This window comes from Mycteria americana, chromosome 12, assembly GCF_035582795.1.
Source record: "Mycteria americana isolate JAX WOST 10 ecotype Jacksonville Zoo and Gardens chromosome 12, USCA_MyAme_1.0, whole genome shotgun sequence".
NCBI classification, from domain to species: Eukaryota; Metazoa; Chordata; class Aves; order Ciconiiformes; family Ciconiidae; genus Mycteria; species Mycteria americana.
In genome coordinates, this window is record NC_134376.1 from 7,339,313 (window position 1) to 7,357,165 (window position 17,853).

Here is a 17,853-nt window from a genome sequence, read left to right on the forward strand (position 1 = left end):
CCTTGGTTTTGGATAGCTGACAACTGACAAAGCCTGTATGTGACATATTTACATATCTCAAACGAATCAATGAAAGCTGAAAACTGCGGGGGTTGAGGTGGGTGAGGGAGGGGACACACACCAAAAAACCCACCCCAAAACAGATTTAAAATAAATCCAGAAAAAAAAAAAAAGAAGAAAAACACACCTTGGGAATCTCATCAAATAACCTCTGTGCCAGATGAGACAGAACATCATCCACAGACTTGCCATTTCCAAACTGTATCACTGCTCCGGTAGCCTGAATTACATCAACACGAACTCTGTAGTGCTGGTGCGAAATTGTTTGCATTAAGGGTTTTATCAGAGATTCTGACTGCATATGGAAGTGCTCTGTTAGGGCAGAGAGACAGAAACTTCAGATATGCCTTTCTCAGATCTTGAGCAGCATGATTTCCGTAACACTATGAAGAGCAGCCTGATTAATGTCGCTGCATTTATGTAGCACGCAGATTTAACTTTATACTATATTAGAGCTGAATGCACTCCCCAAGCCCCCTCCTCCCACGATAACCCACATGCTGTAACTGCTCAGCATCCGTCCCTGGCATGGTTCTTCTCCAACAGACACTCCAAGGCCTGCAAAATACACCTGTGAGGGCGTGCACAACTTCTCATCTCTCTTCCTCTCTCCTGGCTGCATCCCTGTAACCTCCTACCGGTCCCTACCTCAGCCCCTGCCCCCCCGGGAAACCGCAGGCTCGCGTCAGCCCACCGCTCCCCCCGCGGCCCATCCCTAGGCCCCACCTGGCATGGCCTGGGCGCAGGCCACGGCGCACCTGCAACTTTCACGCCTGACCTCGGCATAGTGGTCGAGGAGGGTGGCCTGGAGGATGCGGATAACGTCGGTGAGGTAGGGGGCCAGGCAGGCCCCGCAGCGCTGCAGCAGGAGGCTCAGGAGCTGGACGAGGCCGAGGCGCAGCTCCTCGCTGGGCTCAAAGCCCTGCGGCGGGCAGAGGCGCTGGGCCAGGGCCGGCAGGAGGACGGGCAGCGCCTCGCCGGGCCGGTCGCCGTGGCTGAGCCCGTGGCAGAGAAGCTGGAGGGCGAGCTCCCGGCACCGCTCCGCCGCGTCCCCCGCCAGGCAGCGCGCCAGCGGCCGCACCAGCTGCGCCCCGAAAACCTCCTGCACCACGGCGCTCGAGAGCGGCCGCTCCTGCACCTCGGCCCGGATGGCCTCCAGCGCCCGCAGCCGCGCCGCCCGGCCGCCCTCGGGCTCCTGCAGGCAGCGCAGGGGCCGGCTCAAGGCCTGCGCCACCTCGGCCGCCCCGGCCGCCGCCATGCTCCTCCGTCGCCACGGAAGTGCGGCACGTTGCTAAGGACGCGCGAGGCTTTTACGACGACGGGCGAGCGCTTTACGGCGAGGCGGAGGTGTGTCGAGCTTTAGTGGCCCCGCGCGTGGCGGGAGGGGATGGGCTCGCTCTCGCTGTGTCTCCGCCGCTCTGAGGGGACGTCCCAGGCCCTACAGCAAAGCACCGAGGAGGCGGGGCGGTAGTTTCAGCAGGTGGGAGACCCTGTTACTCGTATCACGCGGGGAAAAAGAGACGCAAAATGTGAGAGAGACCCACGGGTGGCCGTCGATGGTGGAAAGACTGAGGGGAAAGGCAAAGCGACCCGGCTGGAGCCTCCATGCTGGGCACCGCAGCGCAGCAGACCTGCTGGGGATGAGGGTGTTACTGTGTGGAAACTTTCACATGTAACATGCTACTCGCATCGCTTTTCCCTTCTGTTTTTTTCCCTGGAGGGATCAGTACTGCAGTGGCAGTGAGGCACTGGTTTCTGGCACAGTGTCACATAACTTTTAGCGTTCATTTGAATTAGTTAATGCGTATTTATATTGTGTTCATATCGTACTTACATGCGCTTTATGCAACATGATGTTTTGTGTGCTGTTCTGGTGACTCTGCTATCAACACACATCAAACCAAAAGGGTCATCAGGGTCTTTTTCTTGAGTAATCATACTTGATTTAAAGTGCAATAAACTACAGAACTAACTCAAATTACCCTTTTAGATTAGCCTTGTATTTACCAGGAAGGAGTTTATTCTCTTGTTATGCTGCTCCTAGCTTGGCTGGGAACCTTTGGGGTCCTTATTCACCCTTTATTCTGTGGGAACAGTGAGTGTGAATTCCCTGGGAATGGAGGAAATATTAACGTACGTTGGAGTATTCCTGACAGCGTGTGCCAGCACCTGGCCTGTGGCCGAGTCCCAGCTGCGCCCACATTCCTCACAGGCCCTGTAGAGAGGTGCTCCTGGGTGCAATGGCTTTACTTTAAATACCCAAGCGCCCGAGCTGGTGAGCCGCCCTTCCCAGCCCGTCCAGAGCTGTGGGGTACAACAGGCCTGGTGGCTCGTGTGCCACAGAGAGCGCTGGGGCTGCTGCGCTCCTGCCTCTACTCAGCAGCCTGTCCTTCATGGCCAGGCCGTTGTCCTTTGTGGCCAGCCTGTCCTTCATGGCCAGGCCATCATCCTTCAGGGCCAGGCCACCTTTCATGGCCAGGCTGTTCTTTGTGGCCAGGCTGTTCTTCCTGGCCAGGCCATGTTTCATGGCCAGCCCATCCTTGATGGCCAGGCTATTGTCCTTCATGGCCAGCCCGTCCTTTGTGGCCATGTCCATCCTTCATGGTCAGGCCACCTTTGATGCCACCCCATCCCTCATGGCCAGGCTACCATCTTTCATAGTCAGGCCACCTCTCATGGCCAGCCCATTCTTTATTACCAGGCTGTTGTCCTTCATGGCCAGGTTGTCCTTCACGGTAGGCTACCTATCATGTCCAGGCTGTCCTTTGTGGCGAGGCACATCCTTCATGGCTAGCCCCATCCTTCATGGGCTGGCCATCCTTCATGGCCAGGCCACCTTTCAAGGCCAGCCCATCCTTTATGGCCATGCCCGTCCTTTATGGCCAAGCCACCTTTCATGGCCAGCCCATCCTTCACGGCCATGCATGTCCTTCATGGCCAGGCCACCTTTCAAGGCCAGCCCAACCTTTGTGACCAGGCTGTTGTCCTTCATGGCCAGGCTGTCTTTCATGGCCATGCCCGTCCTTCATGGCCAGGCCACCTTTCAAGGCCAGCCCAACCTTTGTGACCAGGCTGTCATCCTTCATGGCCAGGCCACCTTTCAAGGCCGGCCCGTCCTCCCTGGCCAGCCCGTCCTCGGCGTGGCGACGCGGGGCAGCCAGGCCGCGCGGTGCGGTGCGGTGCGGGCTGGGCCGGGCCGGGCCAGCTCCGTGCCGCCTCTCCCGCGGAGGCGGCGGGAAGGCCGCGCCCGCCCATGAGTGACAGCGGCGGGACTTCCTGCGGGCGGGCGGCGGCGGGGCCGGAGCCTTTGTGCGGGAGCGGCGGGGTGCGGGGCGGAGGGTCCCCGCGGCGCCCCGCGGCCCCCGGCGGGCGGGCAGCGAGGGGAGGAGGCGGCGGCGGCGGCTGCAGTGCGGATACCGGCAGGGGAGCCCCTTCCTCCGCCTCCACCGCCGGGGAAGGAGAGAGGAGCCGCCGCCCGCTCAGCCGGCTCCAGCCACCCAGGTATTTACCGGCCCTCTCCGGCCGCCGCTTCCCCGGCGGCCCCGCGCTCCCTCCGGCGCTCCCAGCAGCGCTGGCCGAGCCCAGCCGGGCGCGGAGCCCGGCGGGGTGCAGGGAAGGGCCGATCCGCCAGCCCGGGCCCGGGGGATGCGCTGCCTCGGGCGCCGGGGGCCGCCCGGCCGGGCCCGGGGGCGCCTCCTCGGCGCTGTCCCGCCTCCCGGGGCCCGTCCCGGGGTCGGGGGCGGCCCGGCCGCCGTGCCCGCTCCCCGCCGCCCCGCTCGGCCTCTGCCGCCCCCGGCGTTCCAGCGTCCCGGGCAGGGGCGGCTGGGAGGCCGGTGTAAAAGCTGCGCCCGCGGTGTTTGATTTGTACTGGGGCGGTCATATGCTCGCTGGGGGCCATAAAGAGGGGCTTGGGGTTGCTTTACCCCCAGTTACCGAACTTCCCTGTGGGCAGCTCTGCCCCCGCCTCCCCGTCTCCCCCGGGACCGGGAAGGGTTGCTCGCTGTGAAAGGGGAGATGTTAAAATTTACCCGAAATCCTTCTGTTGCAGAAAACTGGGTTTCTGGTGACGGGGAGGGAGTCCCCAAGGGAACAGAAAAGCAAGGCTTTATGCCGTCATTTAATAGCTGTCTTTGAAACTCATGGCCTTGTATGATTAATTGCACCGTTATTCCCAAAGGGTGACTGCCATCTAGGAGTTAAAATGCTCTTTTTGTACTTACTGGTATGTCGATCGTACAAAGATGACACGATTCAGCATTTCCACGTACAACCCCAGAACATTAAAACATTCAGAATCGATAGCTCTTGAATAGGCAACAGGCAATAGTAAAATGTCTTTGCTCCTCCAGATCTCTCCGACAAAGGATTTGGGAACTGTCTCTTATCTCTTTCTTGCACCATTTTCTTACCTAGGTCTGTTTTCTGTTTACAAGCCTGAAGATGGCTGCTGCTTCTTCCTGCAATGTGGAAGAAGACGAGAGCCTGAAGGGATGTGAACTCTATGTTCAGAAGCACAACATCCAACAGATTTTAAAAGAGTGCATTGTAAACCTCTGCATAGCAAAGCCAGACCGACCCATGAAGTTCCTCAGAGAACACTTTGAAAAATTAGAAAAGGTCAGTGATTTTCAGGTGACTTACAATTTTCGATTTTTAAACTGAAAAAGATTATTTAAAAAGTTTCAGATATTTTGGTACATTTTTCCTTTTAAATTTTAAATTATCAGGCTACTGTTAAAAAACAGGCTGTTAGAAGAAAAAACCCAACCCTTTATTTGCTGATGTCTACTATAATATTGGCTACTGTATAGAATTCTTCGTGCATAACACCAAGATTATAATTTCTCATCAAACTGCACTGGTTACAAATGACCTAAAGAGTTACGAGCATACTTTGTGTTACCATACATAGTGTCTTGAACTCTCATCTATGGGAAGAACCTGCCTGCGAGAGCAAAAGATGATGTTCCCTGTTTATTCCAGTGTCAGGTGATGTGGTTTTCCCTTCCCCTAAAACTGAACAAAATCAGGGAACCAGCAAGTTCTGAAAACCATCAAACAGTCTGCCATTCAATTTTACTGCTGTAGCCCGCCTGCATTGCTTACCCCAGGATCCTCCAACAAGAGATGCGTTCAGAGAGACTTTATGTACTGTGATTGTCTTCAAAAGCAGCGTAGAGGGGGAAACATTTTAAAACATTCTCAGACAAATCCTTACTAAGCCTATGGGTGTCTTTTGCAGGAAGAACATGTTGTGTGAGCACAACTTTTCTCTGGGGATGGGATTTCTCCAGAAATAAATGGCAGCACAGGGCTGCAAGTTGTTGGTTATACAAGTCCTCAGTCTGCCAGAAACTTTATTAATGTACTTAGTTTAAGAAGAGGATTATTCTCTTTATTGGAAGGAAACATCTAAAGTTTATAGGCTTAAGATATGAGTTTTATGTAGTTTTTTCCTTCTAGAGGCAGAATTTTGTAAGGACAGAGAAAGAACAATAATACCTAGTGAATAATACGTAGAGCTGATATATTACAGGTGATACAAGCATTTTATATATCTCATTGTCTGCTTTTCAGATAAATTTTTGTATAGGTGAGTATATGCCAAATTTCTGTAGCTTTAAAAAATGCAAACATTGCATATTGGTGGAAGCCCAGTAAGAATGCCTGAAACATCAGGAAGGGGTAGGAAGTACAAGATATTTTTTAATTGTAATGTTTATTATAAAAAAAAAACCCTCTTAGTTCTGCATATTCTAAACTTCTGAGAGCCAAGACCCATTTCAAGAGAGTGAAATCTGTTGAGTTTCCTTTATCGTGTTATGATTTGTTATCCATCTTAATGTGTGCAATTCCGGACTTCCTGTCTAGAAGAATAAACACCGTTTTTGCAAAAAATGTTAAAATATGCTGTAGTATTTTAGAATATTCTTCATAGCTAGTGGGATTACTTGAGGAGTTGTGCTGGGGGAGTTTGGCTTTATTGATCTAAACACAGTACACAGAATTGAGACAGGAAGGGAGTTCCTGCGCTTGAGAAATCATATATTCTTTCATGTAATCTCCTGTTATTTCCCAAAGAACAGCAGATACCAGAATTCTGTAGCAGGATATCAGTCAGGATGCAAACACAGAAGCTGATGGATATAATTTGTCTCAAAACGAAAGATGATTTAGAAACAACCAGTCTCAAGGCATCACATTCGGGGAATATCATGCTTGGTAGGGAAGGAAGCAATCTTGCCACTGACTCTGTAGAGCAGCCTGGGAGCTAAGCCTGCTGAGTCTAAAGTCTTTAGGATGCTTCTGGAGGTTTCCAGCACTGCAATTCTTGTTCCTGTAGCAGTTTGACTTCCTTGCCCAACCACCTCTGAGGACTTTCTTGAGATGAATTGCACTGTGGAGGATTTTCTGCTGTAGGATAATATTTTGACTTGGTCAGTTGCATAATAACAGTTGAAGGAAGGCTTGTAAAGATAGAGAAATCATTTCAATAAGTTTTGTACTGTTTTAGAAGACACTTGCCATATATAGTACTCTGAAGAATCTTAATTGAATTGTGAAGTTAGCAATTGCCTGTTACAAATTTTTGTATGTGAATGAGCAATACACTGATATGGCACGTTTGCTATTAGCTCCTTTAATTTTGGTCCTGTGTAGGGAGAGGAGTGAAAATCTTTGGGTTTAAGCACGATTTTCTAAACGAAGTCATGCATTTTTCCACCAAAGTATGGTGTTTTGGGGTTATTTTCCAAACTCATTAAAATAGACAACACGTTCCACTGAAGAGAGCAGTAGAATAACAGTGTGTCTGTCAAAAATTCATGTGGGCAGTTTAGAGATGAAGTGTGGGATATTTTTCAAGTGCTTAAAAAAGGAGCTTATGGAAAACGTGTAGAGCTCGATCCACATCAAAGTACTGGAGCTACCTCAGAGGTGAATACAAAAAAAAGTTTATTTCATTTTGCTAATTCTTAACTACATCTCATAAAATCAACTCAGAAAAGCAAGATTTATTATCATATGCCAGATCAGACCATATCATAAATGCTTTTCACCTTACTTTCAATGACATCAGAGCTTGGTCCATTGCCTTCAGCCTTCACCTGTACTGCTAAATGAAGAAGGGCCAGGGACTAACCCTGACCCCGCGACACTAACTGGCCCCAAATATAATTCTTAGGTCTAACATGTCTAGGAGCAGGTTTGTTTTGGCAGGAGTGAGTTTAAGCAGCTCAGAACAGAGCCAGGGAATGAGCTAGCAGTTGAGAGATGTGGACTGTCTTGGCCTAGTATTCAGGTCCATGGCTGGGCCATTTTTTATTTCAAATTGACACGGCCTGAGAGGCCTGTAAAGTGAGAACATGAATAAATACTTATGAATAAAGTGCTAGAGATTGAGGTTTGATGTTTGACTCTGCAGTCGTCGTTTTCAGCTGGAGAGGTGCCAAGGTTAGAAACATCTGATGCCTTTCTAAGTTTGCAGCTTATTTGTATCAAGTACAGTATTAAAAAACATAACTCTGAAAATAATTGTAGGAGAACTTTAATAGATACTTTTCTGTTCACTTAATACTGGCAGGGCCTGCTTGCCTTAAGATGCCAGTAATTGCTGGGAATCAGCCTAAGTTTCTGTATTCTGAAGTTTGCAAGTCAGTTTTTATATGCTGTGACCTACAAACTTCAAGATGACATCTACTCTGATCACGTTAACAGTTACTTTGTAAAAATCTCTAACATTCCATTGAGCACAGAAGAGAGTTGAAAATGGTTTAGATACATGAGATTTTAAAAATTATGTAATGTTTTCTTTTGAATAATTTGTTTTACATTTCCCTGTGACTATATAGAACTTCTTGTTGGTGGATGGGGTGAGGAAAACCTTTCCCTTAGGGGTATTAATTGGCTTTTTTAGGGTGAGGGAATAGATGTTCGCTAAGAAACTGTGGCATTATTTTAACAGCTGTAATTAGGTCCTGTTTACTTGAGGACTAAATAAGGCATAGCAGAAAAAACAGGGAACCCATCTTTTATCTCTGGTTCTTACGTTAAAAATTTAATTACTAAGAAGTTACAGGCAAAGTGTCATTTTTTCAGCTATGCTGAAACTGCAAAACTTTCATTAATGTCAGGCTGTTTAGTGCCGTGATTATATGATCAAAGGTGGAGTTGTCTTGCCAGGCTCAGCTAGACTTTTGTTCAGCAGAAAACAAATATAATAAAGAGTAGAACTAATGAAAAAAATGGCACAAAAGCAGGGGAAGCAGGAGGAACCTGCAGGGTATGTTTAGGCATTACCAGGTACTTTGCTGAAGCCATTTTGCATGCAGTGTATTTCAGAGCAGCGGCTTTGCTAGCTGAGCCAGGTAGTCTTTGCTGATGTCTTCTGGACCTGAGCTCTCTCATGGTCCCTTCTATTGCCCTGTGCACATAAGAGAAATACTGTCTTGCACATACTGAACTTACTGTCTTGGATTGCTGTGGATTAGCAGTGGTTTTACAGACCCAGGCTGATGCTGCATGTCTTAAGGTACCATCCAAAACCAGAGTTTTAGAAAAACCTGGACTCTACCGTCTGTAATTAAATAAAGCAAAATGAGATTATCTGCGTAGCTCCACCTGGTGATATTAGACAGTATTGCACACAGACCTGATCAGAAAAATAAAGGCATTTGTGTGACAGGTTTGCTGTAAACTAGCACTGAAAAGAAAGTGTGTGGTAAACTACAAATTCATTCACTGTTAGTAAAATACAGGTTATTTATTTATCGTAAAGAGTTTCAGAACCAAGGGTATTTGAGCATCAAAATTTGAGCATCAGGCTTTTCTTCTGCAACAGTACTCTCTCCCAGTATTTAAATTTTGTCACAACAAGAAATTTTTCAATCAATAATTTCCACCAGAACCTGGCCAAAACAATGAAATTCGTTCTTATAAGTACAGGTGATTATGCTAAGTATAACTCACTCCTTTAAGATAAGCTGGGGAGAGGTTATGGATTGGAAGGAAAATCCTATGGAGGAAAAACTATTGAAAAAATGCATTAACTAAGCAGTTTGATAAAGACTAATATGACAAATATTTCTGTCTCTTTCAAAGCTTGCAAAGCAGTTGGGTGATATCTTCTTGGTGGTCAGAAATGTTGCTAAAGCATGTGGGAACATACCTGAGCTACCCAAGATGCTGATAGCAATGCAACAGTGGGAGCACCGGGTGCCCCTGCTGTGTGACTGCGGTTCTGAGGAGGCTTGGGCAGCCTCTGCTCCTGCCTCTCCACTGATATCAGTACCGGAGAGAGCTGGATGAAAATAGCTCAGGTCAGACCTCTGTGATTGCCGTAGTCAGCCACAGGAAGTGTTATGAGAGATGACAGTTTTCTTGGAACAGTAAAGGAAAAACCAGGTGAGTTTTTGAGACCCCTCAGGCAAACTTTCCTAAACGCAGGAGGTTTAGGGATGATGAAGGGGATAAGAGCAGAAGGAGAAAAAAAGTTTTTTCCTAAGAAATAAAATTGGTTATAAGTGAAGCCGTGCTCTTATGAGCTTGTGCAGACCACGTTAGGGCATTGCTGAGCTCCCTGTTTACTTTGTGTGTCTACAAGTGTGAGTAGCTTTCCCGGTCTCAAAGTCAAAAACTAACAAAAATGGAGCGTAGTGATGGAACGAGAAGGGAAGTCTGTCTGGATGTCATCTTTGTTTCACGTGTCAAGCTATCATGTTTTACATTCATCAGGATACTTAATCCATGTTAATCTTTATGCATCTAAGTGGCTTTAAAGAAACAGGTTCATACTTAGCTTTAAACACGTGAATGAAAGACCTTGCCAAATTTGTGTAAAGTTAAAAATGGTGCTGGGTCAGGTGCTGTCTGATGGCAGATTTCACTAGATCACAAGCAGGCTTTGGGAAAGCTCCTGATACTAAAGGGCCTTTACAGCTAGGAACAGGTACATACACCTATTTGCCCCCAGCTGACTGCAGCCTCTTATAGGATGTAGGAGCCCTCAAGCCTTATTTTACCAATTGATTTTTGAAAAAGAGTTTGCCCAGGCTTAAATCCTGTCTGTGTTGGAGTCCGTGGCTGCAGAACTGGCTGAGTACCTACCCTCCTGCTTGTCTGCAGCTCAGCAAATCCTTCACTAATCTTTTGAGGCCAGTCAGACTACATAGCAACTCGCCTCAGACAAGGTGGAACTCCAGATTCAGGGATGGGAGCGTTTTGAGGCTGTAGTCCTGCAATTCCTCCTCATTCTCTGTGTTTTACAGTCATCAGAGCATTGGGCAAGGCGCTCTGACAGCTACCGACCTTTTCCATTACAACTGATTGCTTAGCCAAGGCGAGGCAGTAGCTTTTCTGGAAGGCACTAAATTATCTGCAAAATTATTTCCTTTTATTCTCTTTCAGTTGTAGGAGGTGACTTGAGGAGCAGAGGTAGTTAAGCCTTTTCTGTCTTCCCACAGTAATTATTTTAAACTGAGGGGCATGCCGAATAGGAATGATAGCAAGGAGAAAGACTGTAAAAAACGATACAAATCAAACCAGATTTCCAATATGAGGATGAATTTTGGTTTTGCTCTTGTTTTTCAGTTAGTTTTCAAGTAGTTCCTCATTAATTTTCTCCTAAATGCAGAAAAAGACGACTCCTTATTTTTAAATACCTTTTTAATGCTGCATGAATTCATTTTAATTAGGCACATAGGATGGGGGGTTTGAGACTGTCCGACTGGACACCAGTAAGACTGGGTGGAGAACTGCAGTTTTCATAGCAGATTTAAGATTATTTGAGATTTGACTTTGTTTCAATTAAGAAGAGGACCTTAGATTTTGAAATGCTATAGGCAGGGGAATTAATTGCTTTCCAGTGTGCTCTGCTGAGGTCTGTGCCTCTGTGGTTGCCTGCTTGGCAGCCTGTGTTGGAGCTGTACCCTGACAGCTTTGTAAGCTCAAGCTGTTGAGGTTCTGCAACTCCCGGGAGCTCAGCCTGCCAGCTCCATCACCCCTGGGCAAGATGCTAGGGAACTGAGAGAGTGAGCTATGGGAAACTCAAAATAAAAACATGTTCATAATTATTTTAGCTTGGATTTATTGGCAAATCGTGAAGAAAAAAATACTTAATGAGTTGTGAGCATCCCACTGAAGGGTTAAGGCAGACACATGGATTCTTGCCCGAGCATGCAACTCAAGTTGCTATCTAGCCTTAATACCCCTGTAGCAGTGAAGGCACTCATAGCACAAGGAAGTTGTTTTGGGTTTCAAAAATGAAATGCATGTGGAAGGGAGGAGGATGAAAGAGAGAAAAAAAAGCTGGGTCTATATTTAAGGTGGGCAGCCCAGCACACATATTTTCATATTTGTATTAACATCAGATAATTTCTTAGAAGGAGAATAAATTGAGTAGGATTTTATTGAGGAGTAGAAAATGTAGACATGTTTTACAGACAATTTCCACTCTGAAATCACTGAGGGAACACAAGATTTTGAATAACCAACCTTGCTGTCAACAGCACATTTGATCTAAGGTCATCAGTGTGCTTCTACATGTTAAGTGGGCCTACATAACAGAAGTATTTTGAGGAGCAAAATGGCATACCAGCATTTATGATTGCCTCTTTGTTGATAACCTCAATTATCAGCTATCTCTTCCTGTGCTCTGATGGTCCATTTCTGCCTCTTACATGTAAGCGTCTCTGAGATTGGTGGTGTTTCTCTTGGATTAAGAAGGCTGGAATAAAAAAAAAAAAAGGCAGCTTTGGCATTACATGTCCAGTGATTAAAAACTTCAGAGTGACTTAGGAGTTCTGGTTGTTGCTGAAAAATATGGCATAATATTTAGCATTTTTGTTTAGATTATATTTGTCTAGTAGAAATAGAGCTTTTCTGTGCGCATGTTTCTTCTTATACAAGGTATGCGTGCATACATTGTTATTTGGCTGGATTTTAAACATCAGAAGCGTTGGCTACAGTTCTCTGATTATATAAGCTTTTAAGTATCAAAAATATGGTCTGTGTTTTGTAACATAACCTCCCTTACTTTACTGTGAGGCGTATGTAAGAAAGTAGGGAAGAGGTGGTGATGGGTTGAGATACTGCAAGACACTGGAGGGGAAGACAAGACGTGTTAACATGTTGCAGGAGGTAAAAGGACGCCAGTAAAGGGACTCGAGAAGGCAAGCGATGCAGTTAGAGCGGCAGAAGAGTAGGCGGATTTTTGGCAGGAGAATTTTGCCTAGATTGGAAATTGGGCATGAACTGAGATACAGAGGGGCCACCGAGGATGCGGTAGTAGTAATTGAAGTGGTGGATAACTATGGAGTGGATAAATATGTTAGTAGGAGGGGTGGACATTAAAGATATTTCTTAGCGATGCTGTAGAAGAAAAGGTGGCATTTCACATCGGGAAGGCAGTGGAACAATAGTTGGGATTGTGTGAAAAGTCTCCGATTACAAGGCTGAATGATCATAAAGATAGTAGAGTTGTCCAGCGTGACAAAGACAGGACTGAAAAGGACATTAAGACCTCCCAGATTTCTCCAGCTTTCAGTCATGGCATCAGTCAGTCCGTGCTTCCAACCAAGCGGAGTGCTTTGCCTTTGGCCTTTGTTAGTTGCTATAAATCATTGTGTCAGCCTCCAGGAGTGATGGGGCGGTGTTAGAAACCTTCCTGTATTGAGAGCATCTCCTCTGGGTCAATTCCAGTGCAAAGAGAGATTAGTTACGTGCGCATGAAGTATCCTGCACATTTTCTGTGGATAAATAGCAAACGGATTCCATGTCTGTCAGTCAGAAAACTTTACAAGTGTGCTTGAGGAAAAAATAAAAGGAGAAAAGATTTCATTTAGAGTGTACTTTGTGTTGTTGCTTTTGAATGCAATGAATAAATTGTAAGAGGCAGAGCAGAGATAGTGAGCAGTGATACCGAACGGCTGACTTGCTTTTAAAGGTCTCCTTGGGATGTCGTTGTAAAGCTGCACAGTGATTTGGAGCCTCCTCAGGTGCTGTCCTTCCTTCAGCTGAAACATCTGAGTTTCCAGGCGGTGACAAAGCCTGAAAGGAGAGACCGGGAGAGGAACTACTGGAAGTGAATTTCTGTTTGGAAATGCTCCGACTCATAGAGAAGAAAGCTTCTGGGTCAGGAAGCGTGTGTGCTCTTCAGCAGCGGTCTGAAAGGAAGGGTAACCCTAAAAACTGGCTCGGCACTGTGGCCGCTTCACTTGCAGTGTTTAAACTCATTAAAAAATCGTGGAAACATTAATCAGGAAAGGGGATGACCCCGTATGCTGAGGACAGCATGCTGAATTCCTGTGATTTATATCTCAGCCTCTTGCACAAATATCTTAGCTGAAGGTGGACATTCAAAAGATAAATGGGTTGCTGCAGTTGTATTTATTGGTTCTTCTTTCTTTTAATTTGAGGCAGTGATGGTATACTTTCTTTCCTTTCCAGTTTATTATCATTGCAGTCAGTGACGGTATTTCAGTTTCACCACCTATCTCCCCCAGAAATCCTAGGAAAGACTTTTGTTCACAGCTTTAGCTAGGTTTTTGGTCACTTGCAGTATGGTTTGAATAGAAGTAGGATTAGATGATGTATATATGAAATAGGGTGTTATTGCCACGCAGCAATGTTGTTTTGTAGATTTGGGGTGTGTTAATATATCATTGTATTGGACTGTAGCAGTGATGCTGGAGGCTTCAGTCAGCGGTGCACACGTGGTCCCCTACTGCCATTTAAGACTCCCTGAATTATGTGCGATGTCCACTGGGGCTGGTAGATGTGACACAGGACAGCATGAGACTCATGTCCTCCTCAGCTGGCAGCTCAAAGCTGAGCAAGGTCACCCAAAATGGCACTGGACTATGGATAACTGGATCAGACCCTACATGTCCTACAAGTCAGGAGCATCTCCACTGAAGCCAGCGCAGTTCCTGGTGTAAAGGGAAGAACGAGATGCTCACTTGGGCTTGTTCAAAGGCAATTACACTGTTTTGCAGTTGTGTCTTCCATGTGTTTTCTCATTTTAAGGTGGACATAATTGGGCGATATGATTGTGAATTATCTGTGCCATCCGAATAGAGAGTGAGATCGCTTGTTGTCATGACAACAAAAGATGGTGAGGTGTTTACTTGAAAGTGAGTTCTGCACGAGCGTTCACATCAAGCTGTGTCTGAAGATCAGTGTTTGAAGAACTGTTCTTCAGAGAGTCCATTCCTCCTTTAAAATATTTGCTGTATTTGTGCAGTTTTACCCCAGGATATATGGAAGACGGCTTTTTGAAAGCTTAACCCAGGACAGAGCGCACGCTTTTATTTTCAAAAGGCACTCTTTAGTTCAATAATGGAAATCCTACCTAGACTACAAATAGCGGCATATGGAAAAGCCAGCCAGTCAACTATCTGCTGTTTATATAAAAGGAGTTTGTAGCGAAGAGACTTCCTTTTAAAATGAATCATATGGTAACTCACTTTTATAATTCTTTAATATCTTTTTGGCTTTAAAAGGTATTTGGGTTTAAGAGCATGCTTTGTGATATTAATTTTATCTCACTGAGCTTTCTTTCATGTATAAATCTGTGCTGCGGCAGAGGAGATATTATTTATTAATTCCTTGGAAGTGCTTTTATACAGTGTGTACTGAAAAAGAAGTGTGTATTTGATATTCAAATGGGGCAAACTACTACTCTTCTCTATGAGTAAATATGCTATGTATAAAAAGAACTGTGTAAGTGCTGCATACCATTAAATAGTTACCTGACTGCCTTCTTGTTTTAGTATACTTTAGTATACTTTCAGCTGCTCACTGGCCAGAAAGGTCTTCATTACCTTTCAGTTAAGCTTACAAAGCAGGTGCATTTGATTGTGTTCATTTAAGATAAACAGAGAATGTTAACACTATCAAAGAGATACATAAACTGCAATAGTGAGCAATATTATTTGAAATTCTTCAGTCATAGGTTTGGTTTTGATGACTAGGTATTAAATATAATGATAACCGTAGCACACATATTTGTATTTTAAATATTTGTGTTTCTACAAGTGCATAATTGTAGTTAAGGAAGCTAGAGACAGTCAGAGAGGAGTAGGGAAGAAGTTGATGAGAATGCTTTAATAGGACTTGCAATTCTTACATGATAGGAAAATCTAGCTAAGTAATTTTTTACATATCCAGTGCTGCTATTTGAAATTTGACTCGGAAATGAAAAAGTTTCAGTAAGGATTTCATACATCTGAAATCAGTTTTTTTTCTGTTTTTTGGTCAGAGCACCTAGCTCAACTGTGTCATGGCCCAGGAGTTGTGGTGTTGTAATGCCAATTTTAAAAAAATACTGATCTCAGAAAGCACTTGGCACTTTCTGAGGCAGGTCAGGACCTTGAAAAGTCAGATCTTTTACCCAGCCCTCTACATTTTATCTGTGCTTGTCTCTTAAATATTTCAGTAGTCCCTTAACCAAAACAAGAATGTGTGACTTGTTACTTTGAATTATGCAGCATGGGAAATACTATTTAGTTATTTATTTCAAGTAGCAATAATACATCAAAGATTGGTGTCACAGGCTCCTTAGGTTAATGAGAGCAACAGTGTCAGTGATGGTGAAGAAAGAAACTGGAATAAGACCAGAAAAGACAAGTGGCATGACTGGATTTGTCAGACATTTGTAAACATCAATGGCAAAACATATATTAATCATCTGTTTTTCTTGCAAGCTTAAAAATTGTGAACTTGTGCCAGTTTTCTGTACCGCTCTTTTCTGGTGTCATACCTGATGAGTTAACTATAACTCATTTCCTCTGTCAATGAGACCAACTGGCTATGTTGGTAATCTGCCACATGTCTAGCACTGGTGCTCCCAGATCCTCCCTCCTCCACTGACTCCATGTATTAGCTCTGATTGGAAAGTCTCATTGGAAATTAATTGTGTAAGACAGAGGCCAGGTTCTGGCATCCCTGCCAGAGGAACATTGGTTTTATGGGGTGCGCAGGGACCTCAGCATTACTGCCTTTTCTTTTGGGTAGCCTGCAACACCGCTAATCTGAATTGTCTCAAAAATACTGGAGTTGTTCAGGGAGTCGTTGGATGATAGCTGGCTACGTGTATGTCGATCAACATAACTTTGAGACTGGTTATGCCTACGGCAATGTAAGAGATGACAGCAAATAAAATTGCTGGACCACTGCTGCACAGGTCGGCTTGCTTCCTTACAGTGCTCATGTATCTTCCGCACATGCCCTTTGGTTTCCTGCATCAGACAAGCTGAGGACTGAACATGTCCATCCCATCTCCAGTTCTCCCCTGCCTTAGGCAGGGTCAACGAAGACTAGCAGGAACCAGCTAAGAAGGCACTGAAGAGGTAGCAAAGGCAGCGGGATGTGTTGTGAGCAGGATGCCAGACTGAGGTGGTACCAGGGGGCCAGGAGGTGGCATGGATGACGCAAAGGGAATTTTACTCCTGTGTGCTTTCCCTTGAATCCCAGGAAGCTGAAGAATAGGAGGAGGGCTCTGGGAAAATACTGTAATTACGGGTAATCTTGTTTGTCTCAATTCTTTAGAAGTCAAATAATTCAGTGTATGAATTGACAACATCTTGCAACTCTGACATCCTTTCTTACAGGTTTTCTGTACTGTTTCCTGCTCTTGTTGCTATCTCTTCAGGGATTCCCCTTTGTATTTTACTTTCTGTTCCATAAGCATGAAATTTGGAGAATAACCTCTCTATTGGCCAGCTGGTGCTAGGCCAGCCATCATTTTTCATAGTCCTCTGGAGCCTACCTTGGATCTTATTTGCTTGGAAGTAGTCCCATTGATTGTAAATCTGTTATATGGCAGAAACTCTGGAGTAGGGAGCATCTTTGTTCTTTCTGGTGACAGTAAGCCTGCAAAGCAGAGCAAGATGAAGAAACCTATTGACATGTGACTTCTGATACGTTCTCTGTACAAGAGGCAAAGATATGTACAAGCCAACGGAGAAAATAACAGCTGTGATGTTGGAGAGTAAGCAACAGAGGCTTGTTCTTTTGCTTTCTCAGCCAGGAGTGGCTGCAATCCTATGTCTGCAGTTTATAATACTTTGGTTTCCATTACATGTACGAAAGAGTTGAACAGGTTAAGTACTGGGGTGATGATACCTGCACACACATTGTAGTTAGTGTCAGCCCTTCATGCTGCTCACATTAAATTTTTAATTTTCTTTCAGCAGTACACATATGTAAATTGACGGTCATCCAAGTATAGAAAGGAAGGGGTTGCTGAGGGTTGTAAAAGAAGAGTGAATCGAATGTATCCAGCAAGTTAGCTACATGGGTAAGAGATGTTTCATTGTCTCTTTTTGCCTTGCAGGAAGAATGCAAACAAATACTGGCTCGGCAGAAATCCAGTTCCCAGTCTGATTCTCATGATGATGAGATTTCCCCTCCTCCTCCCAACCCAGTGGTAAAAGCCCGACGCAGGAGAGGGGGGGTCAGTGCAGAAGTGTACACGGAGGAGGATGCTGTTTCTTACGTCAGAAAGGTAATGTGTTGCTGTCTATCTGATTCTGAGATGTACAGGACAATCAAGTGACTCATATTTTGCTCATAATTTAGAATCATGGGTCAGCCTGTAGGATGGTGTCCCCATGCCTGCATATGCATGGTTTGACCATCTTCTTCACATTCAAGTTCTTTTGCTGCCTCCTTGACTAAGTACTTTCCCCATCAGTGTTGCTTCAGCGTTCCCTATTATTCCCCTTTTTGTGATGTGCTGCTAATCTGTTTCCCCCTTTAACAGGGTGGGTAATTCTCAGCCATTTTCTTGATATT

General features: G+C 45.4%; 2 protein-coding genes across 3 annotated transcripts in view; one reads left to right on the plus strand and one right to left on the minus strand.

Moving 5' to 3' along the window:
* DNAAF5 (dynein axonemal assembly factor 5) overlaps positions 1–1,351 on the minus strand; it is a 30,824-nt gene extending 29,473 nt beyond the window's left edge. Inside the window, exons 1-2 of the mRNA XM_075515657.1 lie at positions 787–1,351; positions 188–372 (exon numbers count right to left, since the gene is read on the minus strand). Coding sequence (XP_075371772.1) covers positions 188–372; positions 787–1,318 — 717 coding nt within the window. The 5' untranslated portion in view covers positions 1,319–1,351. The remainder of the gene's footprint in view (positions 1–187; positions 373–786) is intronic.
* Positions 1,352–3,314: 1,963 nt separating this feature from the next.
* Positions 3,315–17,853, plus strand: part of PRKAR1B (protein kinase cAMP-dependent type I regulatory subunit beta) — a 102,226-nt gene continuing 87,687 nt past the window's right edge. The window contains exons 1-3 of one of the 2 annotated variants that reach the window (XM_075515658.1): positions 3,315–3,561; positions 4,494–4,677; positions 17,393–17,563. In XM_075515658.1, coding sequence (XP_075371773.1) covers positions 4,501–4,677; positions 17,393–17,563 — 348 coding nt within the window. In that variant the 5' untranslated portion in view covers positions 3,315–3,561; positions 4,494–4,500. Of the gene's footprint in view, positions 3,562–4,473; positions 4,678–17,392; positions 17,564–17,853 lie in introns of both variants that reach the window. The other variant, XM_075515659.1, reaches the window with a different exon arrangement.